This window comes from Hemibagrus wyckioides, linkage group LG22 (genome assembly GCF_019097595.1).
Source record: "Hemibagrus wyckioides isolate EC202008001 linkage group LG22, SWU_Hwy_1.0, whole genome shotgun sequence".
In the NCBI taxonomy this organism is placed as follows: domain Eukaryota; kingdom Metazoa; phylum Chordata; class Actinopteri; order Siluriformes; family Bagridae; genus Hemibagrus; species Hemibagrus wyckioides.
The window spans coordinates 7,309,001-7,329,570 of record NC_080731.1 but is presented as its reverse complement, the minus strand read 5'-3'; the positions used below and the strand labels follow the sequence as shown (position 1 = coordinate 7,329,570).

Here is a 20,570-nt window from a genome sequence, read left to right as displayed (position 1 = left end):
GATTATAGAAAGCAAATCTAGCTGCACTTAATAAGCAAAATCTGCAGTGCAACATACACTACCAGTCAAAAGTTTGGACACATCTTCTAATTCCATGGCCTTTCCTGATGTTTATTTCTTTCTACATTGTAAAACAATGCTGAATACACAATAATGTCCTTTGAACAGTTGATATTGAGATATGTCTGCTACTGATGCTCTGTAAAGCCTTCATAACGGCTCTAATCTGAGGTGCTGTTAATTGGTGATTTCTGAGGCTGGTCACTCTAAATGAACTTCTCCTCTGCAGCAGAGGTAAGTTTTGGTCTTGCTTTCCTGGGATGGTCTTCATGTGAGCCAGTTTCATCATGGTGCTTGATGGGTTTTGCAAATGCACTTGACAATACTGTTCTTGCAAGAACTATTCCAGAACACCTGACCTTCGTGTCTTAAAATAACAACTGACTGTTGTTTGTTGTCGTTACATATGGATTACTGAAGTCCATGTGTGTTATTTCATAGTTTTGAAATCTCCAGTATTGTTCTAGAATGTAGAAAATAAATCCCTAAACAAAAAACACTGAATTAAAAGGAGTGTCCAAACTTTTGACTGGTAGTGTAGTATAAAAGAAAGAGAATATAATTTATAGAACTAGGCAAGCAAATAACGAAAGTCTGCAAAGTAGTTTGTCATGATAAACACTATTTTGCAATATCTGCAAATTTGTATTTATTTCTCTAACAAAATGTCTCTATTTCATCATGTAAAAAATAATGCAGACAGAAGCCTGATGATGATAATTATACAGACAAAAATACAAAAAAAATACAGTCTATCTGGCTCTGATTTCACGTTAACCAGGACCTTTTATCAGTACTCGGACAATACACAGCTTTAATATGTCCCTCGCTCCTGACCATCAAAGGTTTTCTTTTTTTTTTTTTTACTGTTTAAAGGACATCAAGTTCTAGATGCAGCACATTTCCCTGGAGCCACATAATGATAAACTAAACATCCTTGTTTTTGAGAAAAGAGATGAGATAAAAGATGTGTCAGATTATTTCAGAGTCCCTGTTTGGGAATCAAAAAAAAACTACGTCAAGACCTGTTAGTCCTGTTATTTTCAGTACCGACTTCTGCTTTGAGAAATACACTACCAGTCGAAAGTTTGGACACACCGTTTATTTCCATGATTTTTGTTTAGGGATTTATTTTCTACATTCTAGAACAATACTGGAGATTTCAAAACTATGAAATAACACACATGGACTTCAGTAATCCATATGTAATGACAACAAAAAACGGTCAGTTGTTATTTTAAGACACGGAGGTCAGGTGTTCTGGAATAGTTCTTGCAAGAACAGTATTGTCAAGTGCATTTGCAAAACCCATCAAGCACCATGATGAAACTGGCTCACATGAAGACCATCCCAGTAAAGCAAGACCAAAACTTACCTCTGCTGCAGAGGAGAAGTTCATTTAGAGTGACCAGCCTCAGAAATCACCAATTAACAGCACCTCAGATTAGAGCCGTTATGAAGGCTTTACAGAGCATCAGTAGCAGACATATCTCAATATCAACTGTTCAAAGGACATTATTGTGTATTTCGGCCGCCTTCAGCATTGTTTTACAATGTAGAAAGAAATAAACATCAGGAAAGACCATGGAATTAGAAGATGTGTCCAAACTTTTGACTGGTAGTGTATATCCGCGTCGTTCTATCAATTGCTCATAGCGTAATTCAGTTTTATCAGGTTTACCAAAATAGCTCTATTTCCCATTTCTAGAGAGTGCAAAAGGCTGCAGCATGAATCTTGACATGCAGCAGAATGAGGGATTATATTACACCTGTTCTCTTGCTTGAGAGCTGTCATGTGTACAGATTTGTTCTGGGCTCAGGTCTCAGATTCTCACGTCTAAATACTAACATGAGCGTTTTTGCTATCTTCGCAATGTTTACTTTTCTCTGTCCAAACCAAAAACTGTTAAACACATTACTGTAACAATTACTGTACTATAATATGCGAGTAACCTATTAAAAGGCTTATTATAATTCTAAAATTACTTCTTCTCTTTTTCAGCAACTCATCTAACAAAGAACTGGTATACCGGAAATGGTTTTAGAGTTAGTCATAAACGTTATGTAGTTTATTTTCCTTTTACCTAAAAAAGTAGAATGCCATAAGTAGTGCTGTTCCAAGCAGTCCTCCAACTATGATTCCAGTCACGGCTGATAATCCTAGTCCACCTGCTTAGGAGAGAAAATGAAGTTATTAGTAAGAAGTACTACCAATAGTCGTACTATATACATTAAGACAGAGGTAACAGAGGTAATTTACATGACTGGCCATCGGGATCTGGGAGCGGTTGCCTCGGTGCTCCTCGCAGTGTGAACCGTTCGCTGTTAAATCCAGGTAGGACCTGAAAACTTCCATTAGTGCCAAAGTAGTTCATGACAGTCTAAAAAAAACAAAAAACAAAGATAAAATAATACACATGAAATTGAAGAAGTGGTGCAGGGTTTTGTACGGTGCAAACACTTTTAGCCGTATTCAGAGTCGGATACTTAAGATTAAAAGATATGTATTTTTTATGTCAGGATAGTTACACAGCTACGAATTACTAAAATGACCTGCTGGTAGTTCATAGCTTTGATGCTGCCTGATTTTACTTCAGAACAGGAGATCTGAGATACGGTTTCATCAATAGTGCACAGACCAACGCTTAAAATAAAATAGCACTTGATCCAGCACATTATACTGTTTGGATGGTGATCTAGTCCAGAGGCGGAACACTGTTTCTACTGTTAGAGCAAGCCATAAAATGATTCCTGGCTGTGAGATACTAGATTATAATTTGAATCATGCTTTTAATTCGCTATTTTAATTGGTCAAATTAATAGAATATCGCCAATGTTTTTGTTAATCTGATGCAGCCTTCTGCATGCCTAGGGTTTAAAGGATAGGCGTGCACAACCCCCATGAAAATGTCTGAGTAGTAGAGTTATGTCTGAGGTCTGATTACCAATGGGTGCAATTTTGGTATTAACTCCTCACTATTTGTATGTAACTCAACCCTGAATACAGACTGTGGACTGCAGAATGTATTGATGGTTACAGTATGTACGGTGAAGTGCTGAGTATGCTGCAGACTCATCTCATTTCCATGTCAATAAAAATTCCCTTTCTTGCGAATTTTCATTCGTTTATTCTTCAGGTGAGTTCATTTCAACGACCCTAATAACTTAGGGACGTTTTAAACAAATGAGGATCTATAATATGATGAGGAATTCGTTAAAATCCAAGCACCAGTTGGTGGATGCACGCTTTAAAAACTACATTTAATAGTAGTCTTGTCCTCAGGGAGTTTAAATGGTTAGAACTGCCATATGACACTGCGTAATAACTTGTAATTTATTATAATAGTGTAATAATATTCACAACATTGTGTCCACATACCCTACAGGCATAATCAGGCAGTTCTCTTACCTCATGCGTTCCAGTTTCATGGTTTGTCATGCTTATAACGGAGAAATCTCCATATCTGTCACCATTGGCATCTATAGACACCTGGCCAGCAATCCCTGTGCAATAGAATGCAAGGAATGTGAAAATTAATTAGCCAAAATAGTCAGACATTCCAAGGAAAACACCAGCAACAGTCAAGAAAATTCCAGGCGGCCAATACAACAGGAAATCTCATCTGCCTCCCGTCGGTTTTGTTGGCACGGTCTGCAGAAATGGTAATTCCATCCCTGCCTCTGCGTTCCCAAATTCTTGACATTTTTAAAATATTATTTCATTTAACAAGAAAACATGACCCTGTTCCTGATGATTCCTTCAAAACATTGTTATTTTATGTTATTGGTTTTGGTTTTTGCGGTTGATGGAAACAGCTTGGGCAGCAGACACGGCTGATCGCCTACTTCGAAAGCGAAGCTTATGAATGAAAGAATATTTGACAACTCTGTTTACTATTTAAGTGAATTAAAAGTTGCATCGAGAATATCTACAGCTTTATCCCAGACTCTTCGGGATATTGTGGTTATTAATTCCATTCATATAGAGATCTAAAATTCATTCATATGTGAACTGTACAGCGTGCTACTGTTTACTTTTTCCCATCTGGTTCCATGACAGATCTGTTTTTCCTGAATGGTCACGTACTTCAGGAAACACTTAGGAATATAAATATGTGCTTGTCAGTTTACACTAAAAAAGGTCATACTTAGGCCAAGTACATACATAACAATCATAAGAAATAAACAACACGATGTGTCGGTTTTCATTTTTTTCTTTACCTTCAAATGTTCTGTTCCACATTCGGCGTGTGATTTCCGTTCCATTCTTCTTACTGTAACCGCTGTGGATCGTCTCGTTTAAGGCGAGCGCGTAAAGCAGTAAAGCATCATGGAAACCCTCCATGAACATGTTTATCTGCGAGAAAAAATGGCAAAAAATAAAACAAAATAAGGACTAGTCTTATGGCACATCATACAATCTCCACATCTTACAGATAGATGTTTCAGAAACTGCACATGAAGCCAAAAGTCTTTTTTGGTATCATTTTTTGTTGTTGTAGTAAAATACCTAGTACCTGTTAAGTACCTAGTGTTTAATATGTATGTGGTAGATAAAAGACGGTTTACAAGATATTATTATTTTATAAATTAAAATATTTAAATAATATTCTAAATTATTTTACAGTAAATAATATTATAAAATAGTTTACAGGGGATTTTAAAATACATAGTAACATATATATAAAAGTTATATATATTTTATTATATTTTATAAAAAAATAATTTTATATATATATATATATATACATATATATATATATATATATATATATATAAATTTATATATACATATATATATATATATATATATAAATTTATATATATATATATATATATATATATATATATATTTAAAATTTATAAATTGTAAAGTTTAATTATAGAATTATGAACTAAACTAAGTTTGGAGATTACCATTGATTAGTATTATTTCTATAGTAATTTATCTCTATTATATATAGTACATGTATATATTATACATTTGTATTTTTTTCAGGAAAGAGACTGGCACCATCATACACCTTTCACCTATTATGAACGTCCTAAAACTTTATGGCCACTGTAATCATGTATGCACCAAATACACTTTGTCCATTTTCATGAACAACTTTTAGTTTTCGCCCAAATTACTATGAACTAAAATTATCCATCGATCATTTGAGGAATGAAACAGAAATGACATGTAATCATGAGAGAAAAGTAGTTTGCTGATGGCACTAAAGTCTTTAACTGCTGCTAATAAAAGCCTGAATGAAATATACACAAGAGATTCAAATGCCAAAGGAATAACATGAATAGTTGCAAGTGTTATGATAGGGCCTATTGGTCCATTCCTGTGTTACGCTATGTTGTGTGTGGGCGTCCCAAGGCAAACAATACTAAAACCCAGGGCTTAGGAGGACTGCTGCTTCAGGATTCAGTGACTGGTGGGGATCACCGTGTATTTAGGTTCACCGTCGACTGCTTAACACGAGTGGAACAGCAGGAAAAGCTGATATAGTTATAGGACTGTTTATATACATGTTCTTTTCTGGATGTGTGAGCCACATAGACGGCTCTGAGCACTCAGATAATGAAGCCCACAATGTTTTCATAGGAAGCGCAGTTTGCAATTCAGCAACACAATGTATTTGGATGGACATTCCACATCTGAAATATGTCGTTGTGAAACATAAACCCTGCCAGCATTTGAGATCAGGCGCTGTTGGTAACGGCTTTAGTAACACACCATATGTGAACGGCCTCTGTCTCAGTCCTCAGATTTGGGCCTAATTTATGGCTTTTTCTCAAAAAATATGGAGAAAAATGCTCTGTCTTAATGGCCTGCCTTGTGGTAGGAAGAATGGAACCAGTCAGCCGGGTCAGATTCGCTCCCTCCTCTATTTGGACCAGACAATATCGTAGCCAAGTTTTGGGGGAAAACAATTCCACAAAAGCCTGGGAATCCTCACTGAATTGATAGTCAGGTTGCTGAGGAAAAGCCAACCATAGAGACCACCCAAAGCTTCAGCCTGACGTGTCATAAGAAAGAGATGTTAAAACAAGGGGTGACATCTCCTCTGGAAAGAGACCACTCTTTTTTGTGGGGTCTTGATTTATGCTCTGTTCTCTCACAGATTGCAGCCTTTTTAAATGAAGCAATCCTCCTGGACAAATTACTTTTGTGAAGGAAAGGAAACACTTTTATGCCTCTTATGACTCTCTGTCTCTTTTTTGGTTTTTGAGTCGTTAGGCCTTTTTTGGGTAAATAACAGTATTTAGTATTTATGTGTTCGTTCATAATAAGCATACGGCAGGCTTCTTAAACTTTAAGCCACACCAAACCTATACTTTAAGCTCATTAGCCTCAGTGTTTCTAAGAGCCTGTAGCCCTTTGCTTTGGAACAAGCACCAAAATGAGCAACCGCATGTCAGCTTCCTCGCTCTGGTGCAGAATTATCCAGTGTCGGCATACTTTTTACTACCGTATAACACAGCCTCCGTTTTAAACGTAGCTAATAGACTACGAAGAAAAACAAGGATCGGTTTCACTGGTCCAGACAACGTTGTGTAACCGAGTGTCCTGAACATGGTGACACCCTGCTTAGCTCAGGATGTATGAGACCAAATTAACTATCTCTAATACATGTTGGGTGTGTGTGACTTCCCTTCCCTTTTACGCAAATTTGTCACAGGTCTCACGAGGCTGCTGATTCCCTTAACACCCCGTAAATAAAGTCATCTGTTCATGCTTTGACCTAGAAGAAGGCAATCAAGAGTGGTATTATGGTTATGTGCACAGTTTCTGAGGTGAAGGGAAGTGCAGTGATTAATTCAGCATTGAATGTGTCTCCGGAGACACGCTCAGTCAACCATTATCAGGCAGAACTGTCCTATAAATTACCGCATTTTGTTCGCACATTGTCTGATTCAGTGCAGTCTAGTCAAACGTTGATTTATAGTTCATAATGTTGCCACCATATGACTCTTCCATTTAAACAGTCTCTCAGAAACACTTACATTAAAAAAAATGTAAGTGCTCAGGATTAATATCACTGCCAATCTTCAATTTGACAGACTGCAAGTGACGCACATTCAAGGGCTGAGATAATGCTAAAAAGAAATCACCACCCTTTAGACACACACATGCCAAGCCTTGTCAATCCGGTGCTAATTTGTGCACTAGGGTTCCATTGGTTATAAATTTCAAAAGACATACCAGATTTTGGCTTTTCTTTGCAAAAACGTAAATGTTGTTGTTAGAAGTTGTCACTTCTAAATTCCTAAGTCTTTTCCCTAAGCTTTTATGTATTTTTGTTTCTGGAAAACACTTCTGTAATCATAAAATATATTACACTTGTCCAATAACTGTGTTGTAATCCAACAGACCCACCTACTGGTCATCGGTGCATACAAATATTTGCCATGTACTCGGGAACTTAAATAATTATTTCACTGGTAGGGCTTGATTTTCATCGGCTTTCCAGCGGGTTTGTTGTAAAAGCTTCCTATATAATGATGCGTGGGCAGAGAGCTAGAGAGCTTTGTTGAAGCTGCAGCACGAGTGCCGCCTTTGTCTCTTATCTACATCTAGTGCTGTAAAAAAAACCAAAAAAAACCCCTGCTGTATCTTATAGATAATGCAGACAGGGACGCAGTTATAAGCCAGACGTCCTCTGAGAGCGAACGTTTGCAGATTTGTCCCTTGTCACTGTTAAGCTTTGATTTTCCTCACTTGTTTTTGTGTCGCTGGTGCGTCCTGAATCTAGCATTGCAGTCACAGAATTTCTTGAAATAATTTCATTCTCTTTTATTCTTTTATTTTATTCTTTTATGATATTATTTCATCCTTGATCACCTCAATAAATAAATGCAAAAAAAAGTTTTTTGATTTAGACAGGCGAGCATTCAGTAAAATTTCCCTCCTGCAGCTTTATATATGTGTTGAAGGCTTTGCATATGCAGCATGCATGAATTGCTGAAAACAGTCTGGGCTCGCTGAAAGAACACGACCTGACTGTAAGGCGCTCCAAAAAAAAAAAGTTATCACCTCCCTTAATGAATAAAGCGGTTATTCTCTAGCATACCGAGTAATTTAGTATGCATCGACACAACACCAGACTCGGCATAAACGGACAGATGTTACAAGCCTCGGCTACAAGCATACCAGCTCTTGACATATTTGTGATCTGGCAAATCAAGCTAAGATTTCTGGCCTCTAAGGGCATATTTTCACTAGGGAGGTGTAAAGTGTAGGGCTTATACAATAAAGTAATTGTGCTTGGCTCGCTGAAGGCTTGACATTTGTATCAGGAATAAGAATGGTCTTTGTTCATGTGCAGTTAGTTTTTGACAGCAATACACCAGTCTGTGGTCACTAACCAAAGGCCACCTCAGGCTTTCTGAGGATCCTGCTGATTTGGCAAAGTGAGCCAGTTTAAAAGTGGCAGGGACCCTGCTGAACTTATTAACCTCAGCAAGCCAATTCATCAAAGATGTTTTGTTTCAACATGGCAGCTCCTATTGCCCACCCTGATAACGCGCTGATGGCTTTTCAAAGTGCCTGGCTGAATAGTGTCACTTTGCAGGACTCATACAACCCCTTTATGGAATCTCTATTCAGTCTCCCCATTAAATATTCCTTTCCCATTATCCCAAAGGATAAATTCTACATTAAAGAAAGCTATCCATATTGTTCCAGCTTGAGCATTTAAACCTCCTCAGCAGGAAACGATATAGACTGATTGAGCTACCTCTAGGTGGTGCTAGTGTACTGACCAAAAAATACATTTCTCCCCATTTTTCTTTTTTTTTATTTCTGTGTCATTGTGTCATATTGTGCACTTTTGCCACGATAAACAGCTTTTAATGAGCCTCAAACACTTTTATTGCAATTGAGAAACACTGAGAAGACATACTGAGGAAAAAACATGGAATAAATTCTTATCAATATTCTTCTTAGTATTGGTGTTGTTATAAATAATCTATTGCATAGTTACCCTGGCGATTTTAGTGATGTGTTGTCATAATATTAGCGGCATTTTATTTGTAAAGTTGTTTGGGTAAGTCCAGATGGTCCTAGAACACTTAAAAATAACAGGATACAGGCTCCCGGGTGGCCGGGAGCCAAGGGAGCAGAAAGATTGGCTAGGTTCTCCAGGTGGGAGGGATGGGATACTCTCTCTCTCTCTCCCCTGTCAATCACAGCGACGCTAGCCAATGTGGGTATTTGTGAGCTCAAGTATGAGAAAGAGGGCAGATTTCCAGCACTTTCCTCTGAATGTGTTATGCTGCCCTGTGACGCAGCAAGAGCAGGAGTTCGGCTTCAATCTCTGCTCAGTTGGTCACTGTTATATCCTAGTGGAGAGCTGGCTGGTTGAATGGAGGATAAGTTGTTTGAATTTTTTTGGAAATATGGTGTTAATACAGATTTCTAGAACAGATTATGTTTTAATATAAGAGTAAGAGACACTTGTTTTCATCAAATTGAAGAAAACACTTCTTTGGAACAGAAAAGAATACACTCTATAAACATATATACTAATGTTCTGGTCATTTTCCCCTTAGAGGGTAGAAAATGAGGAATTCAGTTTGTTCTGTGAGTGATAAACCTTTTAAATGAGGGCAAATGGTGCTTCATACACAAAAGATTATATAAGATATGTATTATAATAAATACAGCAATCAACCAGACAAATAAACTCTTTTCAGGTTGCTGAGGAAATAATTGCACAGAATAAAAACACGAACAACGTGGAACCTATCAAGACGTTTCAGTCGACTATTCTGTTTGAAAGACTTACGTACATCACTGCAGCCTTCACAAACATCCACACCGATCTTCTTTTTCATTTCCTGTGAGAAGTTCTCAAACTCGGGCTTGGTTGACCTCAGTAGTGTCACTGTGTTCAGAGAAGCGTAGGCAGCCTTGGCCTCATTATCATATTTGTCTCCTCTTCTCCAAGATCCATTGCCTGTGAAATAATGTTTTGGATTGTTTCGGGTTTTGTTTTGCACGAACAAATCACAAGAGATAAACACACACTGATAGACACGCAGATTTTTTTTGGGGGGGGGGGGGGGGTTGACATTTGAGATTTTTTTGTATTCATGTAAATAAATGAATTATTAAATGGATAAATATATACACAAATAAATCAGTAGACCAAAGTATACCATTCGAATGATTAAACGAACAGTTACACCTTCTCTATAGTCAGCCCTTGTCCTGAACACAATCTCTTTAGAGCCTTTAGTTCCTGAATGTAATCTCTCTCCAGCAGAAGAGCTGGAGGTGTTGGCCCTGTGTTTTTCAGGGTCAAAGTAGAAAAACAGGTGGATCTTTGGGACTATGCAGATAAGCTCTCAATCTCTATCAGCAAGTCATATTAGAAAAAGTGTGTAAGAGCTTTACCGTAGGATGAGGAGTTGAACAACTCAATGTTGAAGAAGAGTCTGCTACTGGTGGTCAGTTTCTGTCTGTGGGCCATCAGCATGATCTCCCTCACCACATCCGTGTGTGTGCACATGATTATCACTGTAAAGGAAAGAAAAAAAGCTTATTAGCAACTTGCTGAAGTCTTTATATGTGATGATGATGATGATGATGATGATGATGTCACCGTGTTTTCCTGCCGTCCTGGCAGGATGGTGTACGTGCATTTCCGCTTTTTTACAGCCTTACTTATTAAGATTAATTGTTTAAATGTGCTTTTCTGATCATGTGCATGAAATAGGAGGAAAATAAAGCACACCATTCTCGTAAACGATTTATAGGCCATGAATCAAAACCGCACATTAAGGAGCTCCTTCTTGACACAGTGCTTGGTGCCCAATTTTGTTAAACAGTTAAACTTCTATTCTCTGGCTTTCATTCAAAGGTTACCAAAGCAATCAATTCGCCAGGAACAGATGTATGTCAGCCGGAGTGTACACGGTAACGCAGCATGTACAAGTAATTATGCAAAGCATATGCCTTGTAAATGTTGCAAAATAGCTTCATTTTTCCACAGATGACCAAAAAAAAAAAAAAAAAAAAGAAGTTCGGTGTATGAAATATTTTCCCATGGAGCAAAGAGGTCGAAAATAAATAAATAAACAAACAAACAAGTATGCAAACAGATTTTTTCGAAAAATCTTTAAGTGTCCCATAAATAGGAAGATTCAGAGCTCTGGAACACTCCCCACAACTCTGTCAGTGTAGCGTGCCGCCTGAAATATCCTCCGATGTGTGGGACAAACTTCACCTCAGTACTCGTGCTCTATGGCACCCTTTAATTACAGACTGTACAACACTACAGGCCCTGTATTGACTCGACGCTGATTCCATGGGGTACAACCCCAGCCAGCAATATTTCAGAAATCTGGATTTTCCCACTGACACTAGTTACAAATGAGCTGCGGAATGTAAGGGGCAGCACATGGCATGCTTACTGTCAGCCGTGCCACATTTCACAGGCCTGAGGGTCATTCTGAAAGCGCAGTGCACGCATGCGTACGATGCCGCTGTGCAAACTTGTACCATGCATATAATAACTCTGCTCAGGAATAATATCTCTGCTCAGTAAACTCCCTCGTCTACACCCCCCCAAGGACCACTTAGCAGACCTGTACTGGGCCAGCCCATGGCATGAAGTGTACGTCATTCACTGTCAACAACATTGCAACACTGTATTCCACGCAACTCATTAAGTACACTTGATCCACTGTATCTGGAAATCTCAAGCCCAGATGGCTGGTTATGCCTAATTATCATCTTACATAACAAATGACCATTTTAATTGTTTAAAGTGAGCTGGCTGGAATCCAGAGTCTCACACCATCATTAGATTAGTCTAAAAAAAAAAAAGGGAGGCTTGAATATTTTCAGCATCACAAACGTCCAAACACTATATTTTTATAGTCCTATATCTTACATAGGTGCATGTGTGCTAATCTTAAAATATATTTACTTAGCACAATGCAGGAGACTACAGAATATGAAATATCTTCCTTAGGATTTTTCATCTTCAACAACAAGCGCATAATGTAAATGAGAATCTCAAAAATATGATGTGTATGTACATATATCTAAAATATCATTCTTACCAAGAGCATTTTCTATATAACAGCAGAGCAGAAATCACAACAAGTAAATTTCCCTATAAACTAATCAATTAACCAAAATGCTGTTATAGGAAAATAATCAACTTTGGATTGATAAGAATAAATTATTATTGTGATGCTGTGAATGAGCTATGATACTGTTACCGATTTACTTCCATGTTGATTTACTGATACCGAATTAGCCACCGAAATTACAGGTAAATATATAATCCATTTCTATCACCTATCACGTCCTCATGCATCAACATCGACTCTCATAGATTATGAGAATTAATAGGACACTTTATTATCAATGCACGGGTTAGAGGAGCTAGATGAGCTGTAGTCTCTAACTGTACTAAACAAGTTGGACAAACTGAGCAGGCATCTCTAATAATTTGGCCAGGAATGTGTACACTCGTTAAACACTTCAGTAACACTTGCACATGATACACACATACTATTAAAAACATACAGTATCACGCCAGAGTCTCTGCTATGCTGAGAACAATTGATTTACTGTCTCTCAGCTCGAACACGTTAATTTGGCTGTAATTCAAATCACGGGTTTATATTAATTAGCTTGTACTTGTAGCTTCGTACCCAAGAACTTCAGAATTGAAGAAACAGAATTGAAAGAACATGTGTAAATAAACATAGAGGGGTTTTCTGTCATGAGATGTTTATTTCGCATTTATGGAAGAAGTCACCCGTGTCTGTGCTTTGAAACAGATTTCCAAGAAAGAAAGAAAGAAATAACAGAGGCTGGTGAGGGAATGACTGTTTATATCCGCTATAATGTAAGTAATAAAAGGAACTAACTTTGTGGTTAAAATTAAATCCCAACAATAAATGGATCAGATGTACGACGTTCCTCTTTAATTCATCGCACCATGGGCCGCATGTGACAATCCTACCGTTAAATATTTTCATGCTTTGTTGTGTTCTGTCCATTATTTATTTAAAAACAAAAGGCATTTTATACGAGTCAAAACATACGATTTTCCTTAATTAGATTTGCTTGAATGGACTGTTAATGTTATTTCTAATCACAGCAACAGATTTTGGACTAAAAACATAAGAAGTGTAGACTGCCATTTCCATTTTCCCATTGAAGCCGTCCACCTTATTTCTGAATGGTCTAAAACAAAAATGAATTCAGGAGAGAAAACAAAATCTATTTGGCGACATGAACATTCAACAGGTTGTAATGGGTTGCTTAGAAACTGTACACTGCTAACAGTTTCTTCATGAGGAGTAGACTTCAGCTGGAAAGCATAGCTGTTTTAATCTGCCACTGAGCTTTGGATCCCTATTGGGTGAAAACTGTGAATTAATTTGTTAAATACTTTTGCCTAAGTAATGCAGTGAACTCTCAGTCCTGTGATCGATGTAATAAGATGGATTATATATATATATAAATTAAAGTAACCCACCTACTTCCTTTTCTTCCTGTTTCCTGGTAAGATCACTATAATATATGAAAAATGCCTGATATATTGTACATGCAAACTTATTTTGCAAATCTTGTTGCTGGGAAATATGCACAGTACCTTCCCTGCTGCTGGCTCTCATTTTAAACACTGATAACCACTGATAGCTGCTAATGTTTGCACTTCCATATCAGAAGGAGTGGAAAAGAAAATGAGCAGTTGCTTAAAGGCTGGATTTACGCAGAAACAAGCAACATTAGTTTGAATAAGTAGATGACTAACATCCTACAACAGTGCTGGCTAGCCAAGAAGTTGTAAATATTTATCCCCGAAATAAGCTAACTACATAATCATTCTTGGAGGTGATCCACCCCAGATATTAAACGATTGCTGGGAGAACAGTGATCCCTCTTTATAGGAACATCTGTATTTTTCTTTCTTAAAAATGCATCCACTTTGTCCACGGGGTTTGTAGCAGGCACAGCAAACAAATGGTACTGCTGATATTGTCAGTCCCAAAAATAGCGCCACCTACACTGTATGTCTTACCTGGAAACACACATCTCTCAAGACAGTCATGATGATCTACTCTTGGCCGGTCCATTAGATAAGACCTGCAAAATTGGACCATAATTTGTAACTGTATTACGACGGGCATCACCAGTCCACTCCTTCCTCACGGTCATCATTCTGCAATACAAATTATTATTGTAGGAGGAACACTGGTAGTAGTGAAGTCAAGTTACCAGAAGGAATCCAGGGCAAAATCCGCATGATTAAGACAATCATGCTGTGTTAATCGCCCTGATTTGTCCATTTGAATTTGGAATAGAAAGGCTTTTGTGTAAATGAGGCCTCTATGAGAACACTGTCAATCGTTATGTCTGGGTAATATCGCTGTATGTGTCTATCAACGGAATGCAATCCAGGGCAAAACCCAAATGATACAAGACAGTGACAAGATATCTGGAGCTGGGCTTGCACAATAATTTTCTGAAAATTTCCAGGCCATAATGAATGGAAAGTACAACCAGAGCTTGCAAAGAGTGCAAATTCTGACTGCTTTAAAATAGTTATTGCTTTGGCTTGAAAAAAAAAAGATGCTGATCAAAAAGTATTTACAATTCTTAAGCACAGGATTTGATGACCGATGATTCCGAAACATCTATGATTATATCGTTTTGATCCCATCAGGCCTGTGCAGATCCCTTAACACGAAGCCACTGAATCGTAAACTAGGCATAAGAATTATGACCAAAAGCTGGATAAAAAATAATTAGCTGCTTGCGCGTCACTAGAACTGATTTAGTGTGTCTAGGCTTCAGTTCTACTGGCCTAGTGACCATTCTGCTAAAAGACATTCTCTCAATTGGTGGTGAAGAGCTTTCTAATACGTCGCTCCTAGATCTGCCATAGGTGTCCAACTCGGGTTTAGATGTCTGTGATGACTGTGTAGGCCACAGCATGGGATTTACATCATGTTCAAACTCTTCAATCTATTTCAGTGTGCTATCTAACCTAGTACACGGGGGCGGAGTCAATCAGAAAGAGACTACTGTAAACATGCCATCTTGTAGGATGGTTTTCAAAGACTGGAATTTTTATGGAATTTATTTAAATATTCGGTCCTTGTAGTACCTGTTGTTGATAACACTGGTAAGCTATAGGAGAAACACTTTTATTAAGTGTCAACTATTTCCTCATAACAATTACATCACATTCATATATAAGTGTGGTCACGGATTCACAACATTCAGCTCCACTTGGTCTATTTAAAAAAACAAAAAAAACAAATCAGTGATAAATGTTGATGCTGGATTTGAAGGTGATCAGTAGATCTGATCATTTGCTTAGAAATGACTTATACACAGTAGTTTAACGTTAAAATGTCCTGTGATCTGTACTAAATACTAAGTACTGTGGTCTGATGTTTATTCTCTCTCTCTGCCTGTTCTGTAGTCTTGTTCTGCTCTAGTAAGACATGTAGTGGGGGCGGTGGATCATGGTACAGCAGATGATATTCCTGGTCTGTGTGGGCGGTTCTCAGAGTAAATCCTGGGTTGATAACTTATAAGTGTTTTTTTTAGTGTATTTTTGAATTGTGATCAAGCAACAGGGGAAAAATGCAAATTATTTTCCCATTTGTCGATACGTAGTTTACAGATCTGATATCCACTTATTATAGTTTATTATTATAATACAGTGTAGAATTATTGGCACTTTTTTTTTTTTTACCATAACTGAAGTTTATGATTAACACTGTTAGCTTAAATGTAAGGGGCTAGTACTTTAATAGAGACATTTTTACAGATCATTTTGGTCACCCCAATCATTTATAATTGGTGAAGCCCTCCCTGGAGAGTATAAAGGCATTGAGAGTCTTCCTGCAATGCCTTGGAGACAGATGGATCCTGGACCTCCATGCAAAACATTTTAAGCTCCTTAACTTTCTTAGATTTGTGTATGTGGACTATCATCTACAATTTAGACTGCACGGTTTCATTAAATCTGGGGACTGGAATGGTCTTTGTAACGCACTGATATTTCATTTGGCATTTGTTTCATCTGTAACCTTATGGCAGAGACAATCTGGTGTTAGGCAAAAATAGCCTATAAACCTCTGGACGACTACTGGAAAAAAAAAAAAAAACAGCAATCAAATGGTGGCTATCATGTGCTTTTTCATTGTACCCAGCTTCCTTTATGTTGCTTAAAATGTTGATGATGTGCACAGCCCAAATGTCAGGTTTTGGATCTTATCTGACCACAGCATGCAGTTGTCTTTAATGGATATCTGGAGCTGCATCTTCAGTGGTGCTTTTTGGAAATATCTTCATGCCAACTCTGATAAACAGCTTGAAGTCCTGGAGGTTCCATCCAGTAGTTTATAACTTGATAAACGTGATGTTTGGTCACACTTGTTCACCTTCATACACATTACATTTCTTAATATTACAAATATTTGTGATGTGCTTAGTGATTTTGGTGCTAATTGTTTGATTGGTGCTGTATTTTTTATTATACATGTTTGTAGTTGTGGGCCATGCCAGTGTCACAGGAGATCACACTGTTCCTGAGATGATAACAGAAGAAAAATTCAATGGTTGCAAATATGAGAGATGAGCTTTAATGTCTGTTCCTTAAAACACCCAGGGAGTTAAACAGCATGTTAATGATTGTAAATGTAGAATTCAATGCAGCTTTAAGAATTACAGTAGTTAAATATCTATGGTTGGCATGATGGTGTTGAAGGCAGAATTTGCATGAACTGTTTGAGTAGAGTGTATCGATTAGGAGCTAGGTAAGCTGGCCGTATTAAAAGACTAAAGCACCGCTGCATCTCTGTATGCAGTGATAACACAAGGGTTAATTCCCCCTGGTACCGCATTGTGTGTAACCAAACATATATGAACACAGATCAACTGGTCAAAGAAAGAGGTTTAAACCAAAAAAAGTGAACTTTTTATCCATCAGATCAACAACCTTCTGTGTCTTGTGTATTGAAAACTCTTTTTTTTTTCCATGGCGATGAATGAAAAACAAATTGCGCATGTGTACACCATGGAGTGGTGTGTTATCCACACTATAGACCCAGCTATAATTGTGTACCACAGGACTCAATACCTGTATTCAGGTAGAGGAATTGGGTGTTTACCAAAATCAACAAGTAAACTTCTAGCACATGTCTGCAGGTGCAGATTTACATTCCAACCTTTCAAAATGACAAATAATGCAAAGAAGACAGAAGATCCCAGCTATAACTTTCGAGTTTTATTCTAGTTACTGAATTTGTGGTATAGCTACTACAGCTGGAGAATGGTGATGCAGGCAGAAAAAGAAAACAACAGTTTTTGTAGTTAGTTTATATAAAATCACAGCTAAACCTTTCTGAAAGCATGACAGTCTCTTTAAAATCCTCCAAATAGCACTGGTGGAGGAGAACAACATATTGCATGTCTGTACTTCTTGTTATCTGCAAACCGTTGAGGGGGGAGAATGTCTGTGCATGCTCAGGGGACTGTTTAATCATACAGCTGGTATTGAACATTCCTAAGCTTTTGCTCTGTCAAAATTCTGATCATTTTTTCCCCCGACATGTACGTCTCTGATGACCTCTTACCCATCTGAGTAGAAGTTGTGGTATTGTGAAGCAATGCAGACTTGTTATCAAGAAAATACTGACTACAATTCAGTTGTCGGACATAAAGTTAAATGTAATAATAATAATAATAATAATAATAATAATAATAATAATAATGTACATGGGTCACTACCTTCATGTTCGTATATGGACTTGATGATCTCGTCCACATGCGCCAGCGGATCTCTGGAATTCATCATCGAAATGGAAATGTCGTGATCGCTTTCCAGGAGCGCGTGGACCCCCTCAATGGTGAAGTAGCAGTTGCGTTCCTCCCTGTCGTCGAGATAGATCAGGTGCACGCTCTTCCAGCCAAACTGCTCCGACATGGTGGCGAACGTCCCGGCCATCTTAAGGTAACTCGGCGCGGTGCGCGTCAGCATCGCGTACTCGGAGCCCTTGTCGCTAAAGCCGAGCGCCAGGGCACCTGCTGAGATGACGGGGATTTGCCAGTGCGTCGCCACCCGGATCACGGACGCGGCGGCGTACTCGCACACGGGACCGAGGATCAGGTCGGGGCGCTCGTGGCGCGCGAGGTCCACGAGCGCGTACAGCGCATCCACGCCGCACTCGGAGGTGACATAGCGCACGCTGAAATTCAGCCCGACCAAGGGCCCTCGCGCCAGCAGCTGCCTCGCGTACTCGATGGCGGGTGTGACCCTCGCAATCGAGAACATATACGAGTTGTTTCGAGGCAGAAGCACGAGCACGTCCACGTCCTCTTTCACTTGACTCGAGCAAGACTGGAGCGCCAAAATGAAAAGGCAGAGGCACGAGAAGCGCAACATGGTGCAGGTTCTTGTAAATGTTCTGAGACTAACAAAGTGTCACTTTCTCAGCTAAGGATTTAAAGGAATTGATCATTCCACTAAAAGAAACTCTCCAACAAATTTGACTTGTCAAAAGTACCCCTCTCTCTCTCTCTCTCTCTCCTCTCTTTCTTTACTTGAATGAATAAAATGCTCTGCAAGGTTAACTTGAGCTCTCCAGCACACAGCCCTTCTTGACTTTGCTTAAAAGTCTCTACATCTGCATCTAAACTGCCCCAGCGCTCTGTGTGATTCCTCTTGTTTGTGTGTATTAACTGGGCTGCTCGTTAACCACACACGCTGCAGTCGGTGTGTGGAATTTTGAAGCATCCTTTTCATTATTATTCCTGCGTCATTTCTGCGCAGCCCACCTCTCTCTTAAAGTTACAGTATCACTCACTCTCTTACCTTCAGCACGAGGTCTCTGAGTGACTCATTTACCTCAAAACCTTGACTGTGCATATTGCAGCTCTGTTTATTTCCTTAGCCTTTGAGCTCTTTTCTTTCTGATTCATGCCGAGAGATAGCCAAAATATTTGTTCTGTGTGGAACTGTGTGGAAAATAACCAAACTTCACTGGAATAAAACACATGCCATTTAGCTCTTTGATCAGTATGAACCGTGAAGGGTATTTTTATGATTTCATTTCATTTTTGTTGTTTATGCACCAAACACCTGCACACACACAAAAAAATGCAAAGTAGGCCAAAAGGTTTGACTGAGCCATCTAAAAGCCTGTCCATGCAAGTGCAAGAGAAATCTTAAGACGTTTAATTACACATCTGCTGTCATCTCCAATTAGACTAAAACTACACACCGACTATTACTCATTTTGTGGCCACCATTATCATTTCACTGTCTCCCTTGACACTGACAGAATACTTGCTTTCCACGAGAACAGCATCCTAACGAAAAGCTCTTACACACTGGCATCTAGTGGAAGATACAATACAGTACAACAGATTTGGAGAAAAGGACCAGATTCAAAACACTCTGAAGTTAAAAACCAGGGAAAAAATATCAATAAAGCACGTTTCATATGCCTGCTTTGGATATATGTTTGCATACAAGCCGTTGATATTGTGGCAGCGTGCAACATTTCAACATAGATAGAAAACATGGAAAGATTTAGTAGGCCTCATTAAGGTGGCAGACTGAAAATGACTCACCCACACTTTCCAGGCAAGGCACAATATTTCATTCACGTCTCTCTTCTAAACTGTGTACCAAGTTTGTGGCAAATAAGCAATTTATCTGCATATAGATTACCCAGGACACTTGTTGAGCATTAAGCTATTAGGTAATTATGGGTATGTGGACACAAAATGCTTACACACGGTTTATTGAACAGGCCCTTTAATAAGTGTTATCTTTAGCCTGTTAACGTCATTCAACCCAAATTATTCCCATGGGGCCATTAAAAGTGTTTTGGAATCCAGCACGGCCTTGAATATTAAGCACGTTATTACACAGGATTCTGTCAACTGTGAGTGTATTTTTTTTTCTCTGATAGTAGGTGTAGTCCTCCATTTGGATCACATATAGTCACAGATTAACTTTTAACGTTTAAATGTTTACTTGGGTATTACATTGACTGAAGCACGTTGTCATGGCCGGTGAGATGATTTCTTATTCAGTTATTTATCGTAGGTGCTTATTCAGTAAGTGCAGTGAAACTAATAGGAAAGGCATGTAGCTATGAAAGGGAAGAATGTACCCACAGATGAGTCATGGGGTTCAGTGGTGTAATTCCTAGTGAAGTTTTATCCTAACTTGGCTATTTGTACCGGCGCTATTCGGATGAGCCACAGTCACATATTCTCCTCCTTTCTTCCTTCCTTCCTTCCAGTTCTCAAGTGGACATTCCAGAATCCAGTTTAAACTGAAATGAATTGAAATCTAGTGTGGACACAATTCAGTTCAATTCGATTTTATTTGTATAACACGCTTATTAATAGACATCGTCAGGAAGCACCTGTACAGAAATGTTCCACTGGTCCCACCATCTCTAAGGGTAAGAGGTAGGTATTCTGTTCTGGCACCAAGATGGTGGAATGAACT

At 38.5% G+C, this 20,570-nt stretch overlaps 1 protein-coding gene across 2 annotated transcripts in view; it reads right to left on the bottom strand.

Moving 5' to 3' along the window:
* npr3 (natriuretic peptide receptor 3) overlaps positions 1-18,835 on the bottom strand; it is a 20,947-nt gene extending 2,112 nt beyond the window's left edge. Inside the window, exons 1-7 of one of the 2 annotated variants that reach the window (XM_058375421.1) lie at positions 17,834-18,835; positions 10,457-10,579; positions 9,850-10,016; positions 4,282-4,417; positions 3,470-3,564; positions 2,321-2,441; positions 2,145-2,232 (exon numbers count right to left, since the gene is read on the bottom strand). In XM_058375421.1, coding sequence (XP_058231404.1) covers positions 2,145-2,232; positions 2,321-2,441; positions 3,470-3,564; positions 4,282-4,417; positions 9,850-10,016; positions 10,457-10,579; positions 17,834-18,488 — 1,385 coding nt within the window. In that variant the 5' untranslated portion in view covers positions 18,489-18,835. The remainder of the gene's footprint in view (positions 1-2,144; positions 2,233-2,320; positions 2,442-3,469; positions 3,565-4,281; positions 4,418-9,849; positions 10,017-10,456; positions 10,580-17,833) is intronic. The other variant, XM_058375422.1, reaches the window with a different exon arrangement.
* Positions 18,836-20,570: the final 1,735 nt, after the last annotated feature.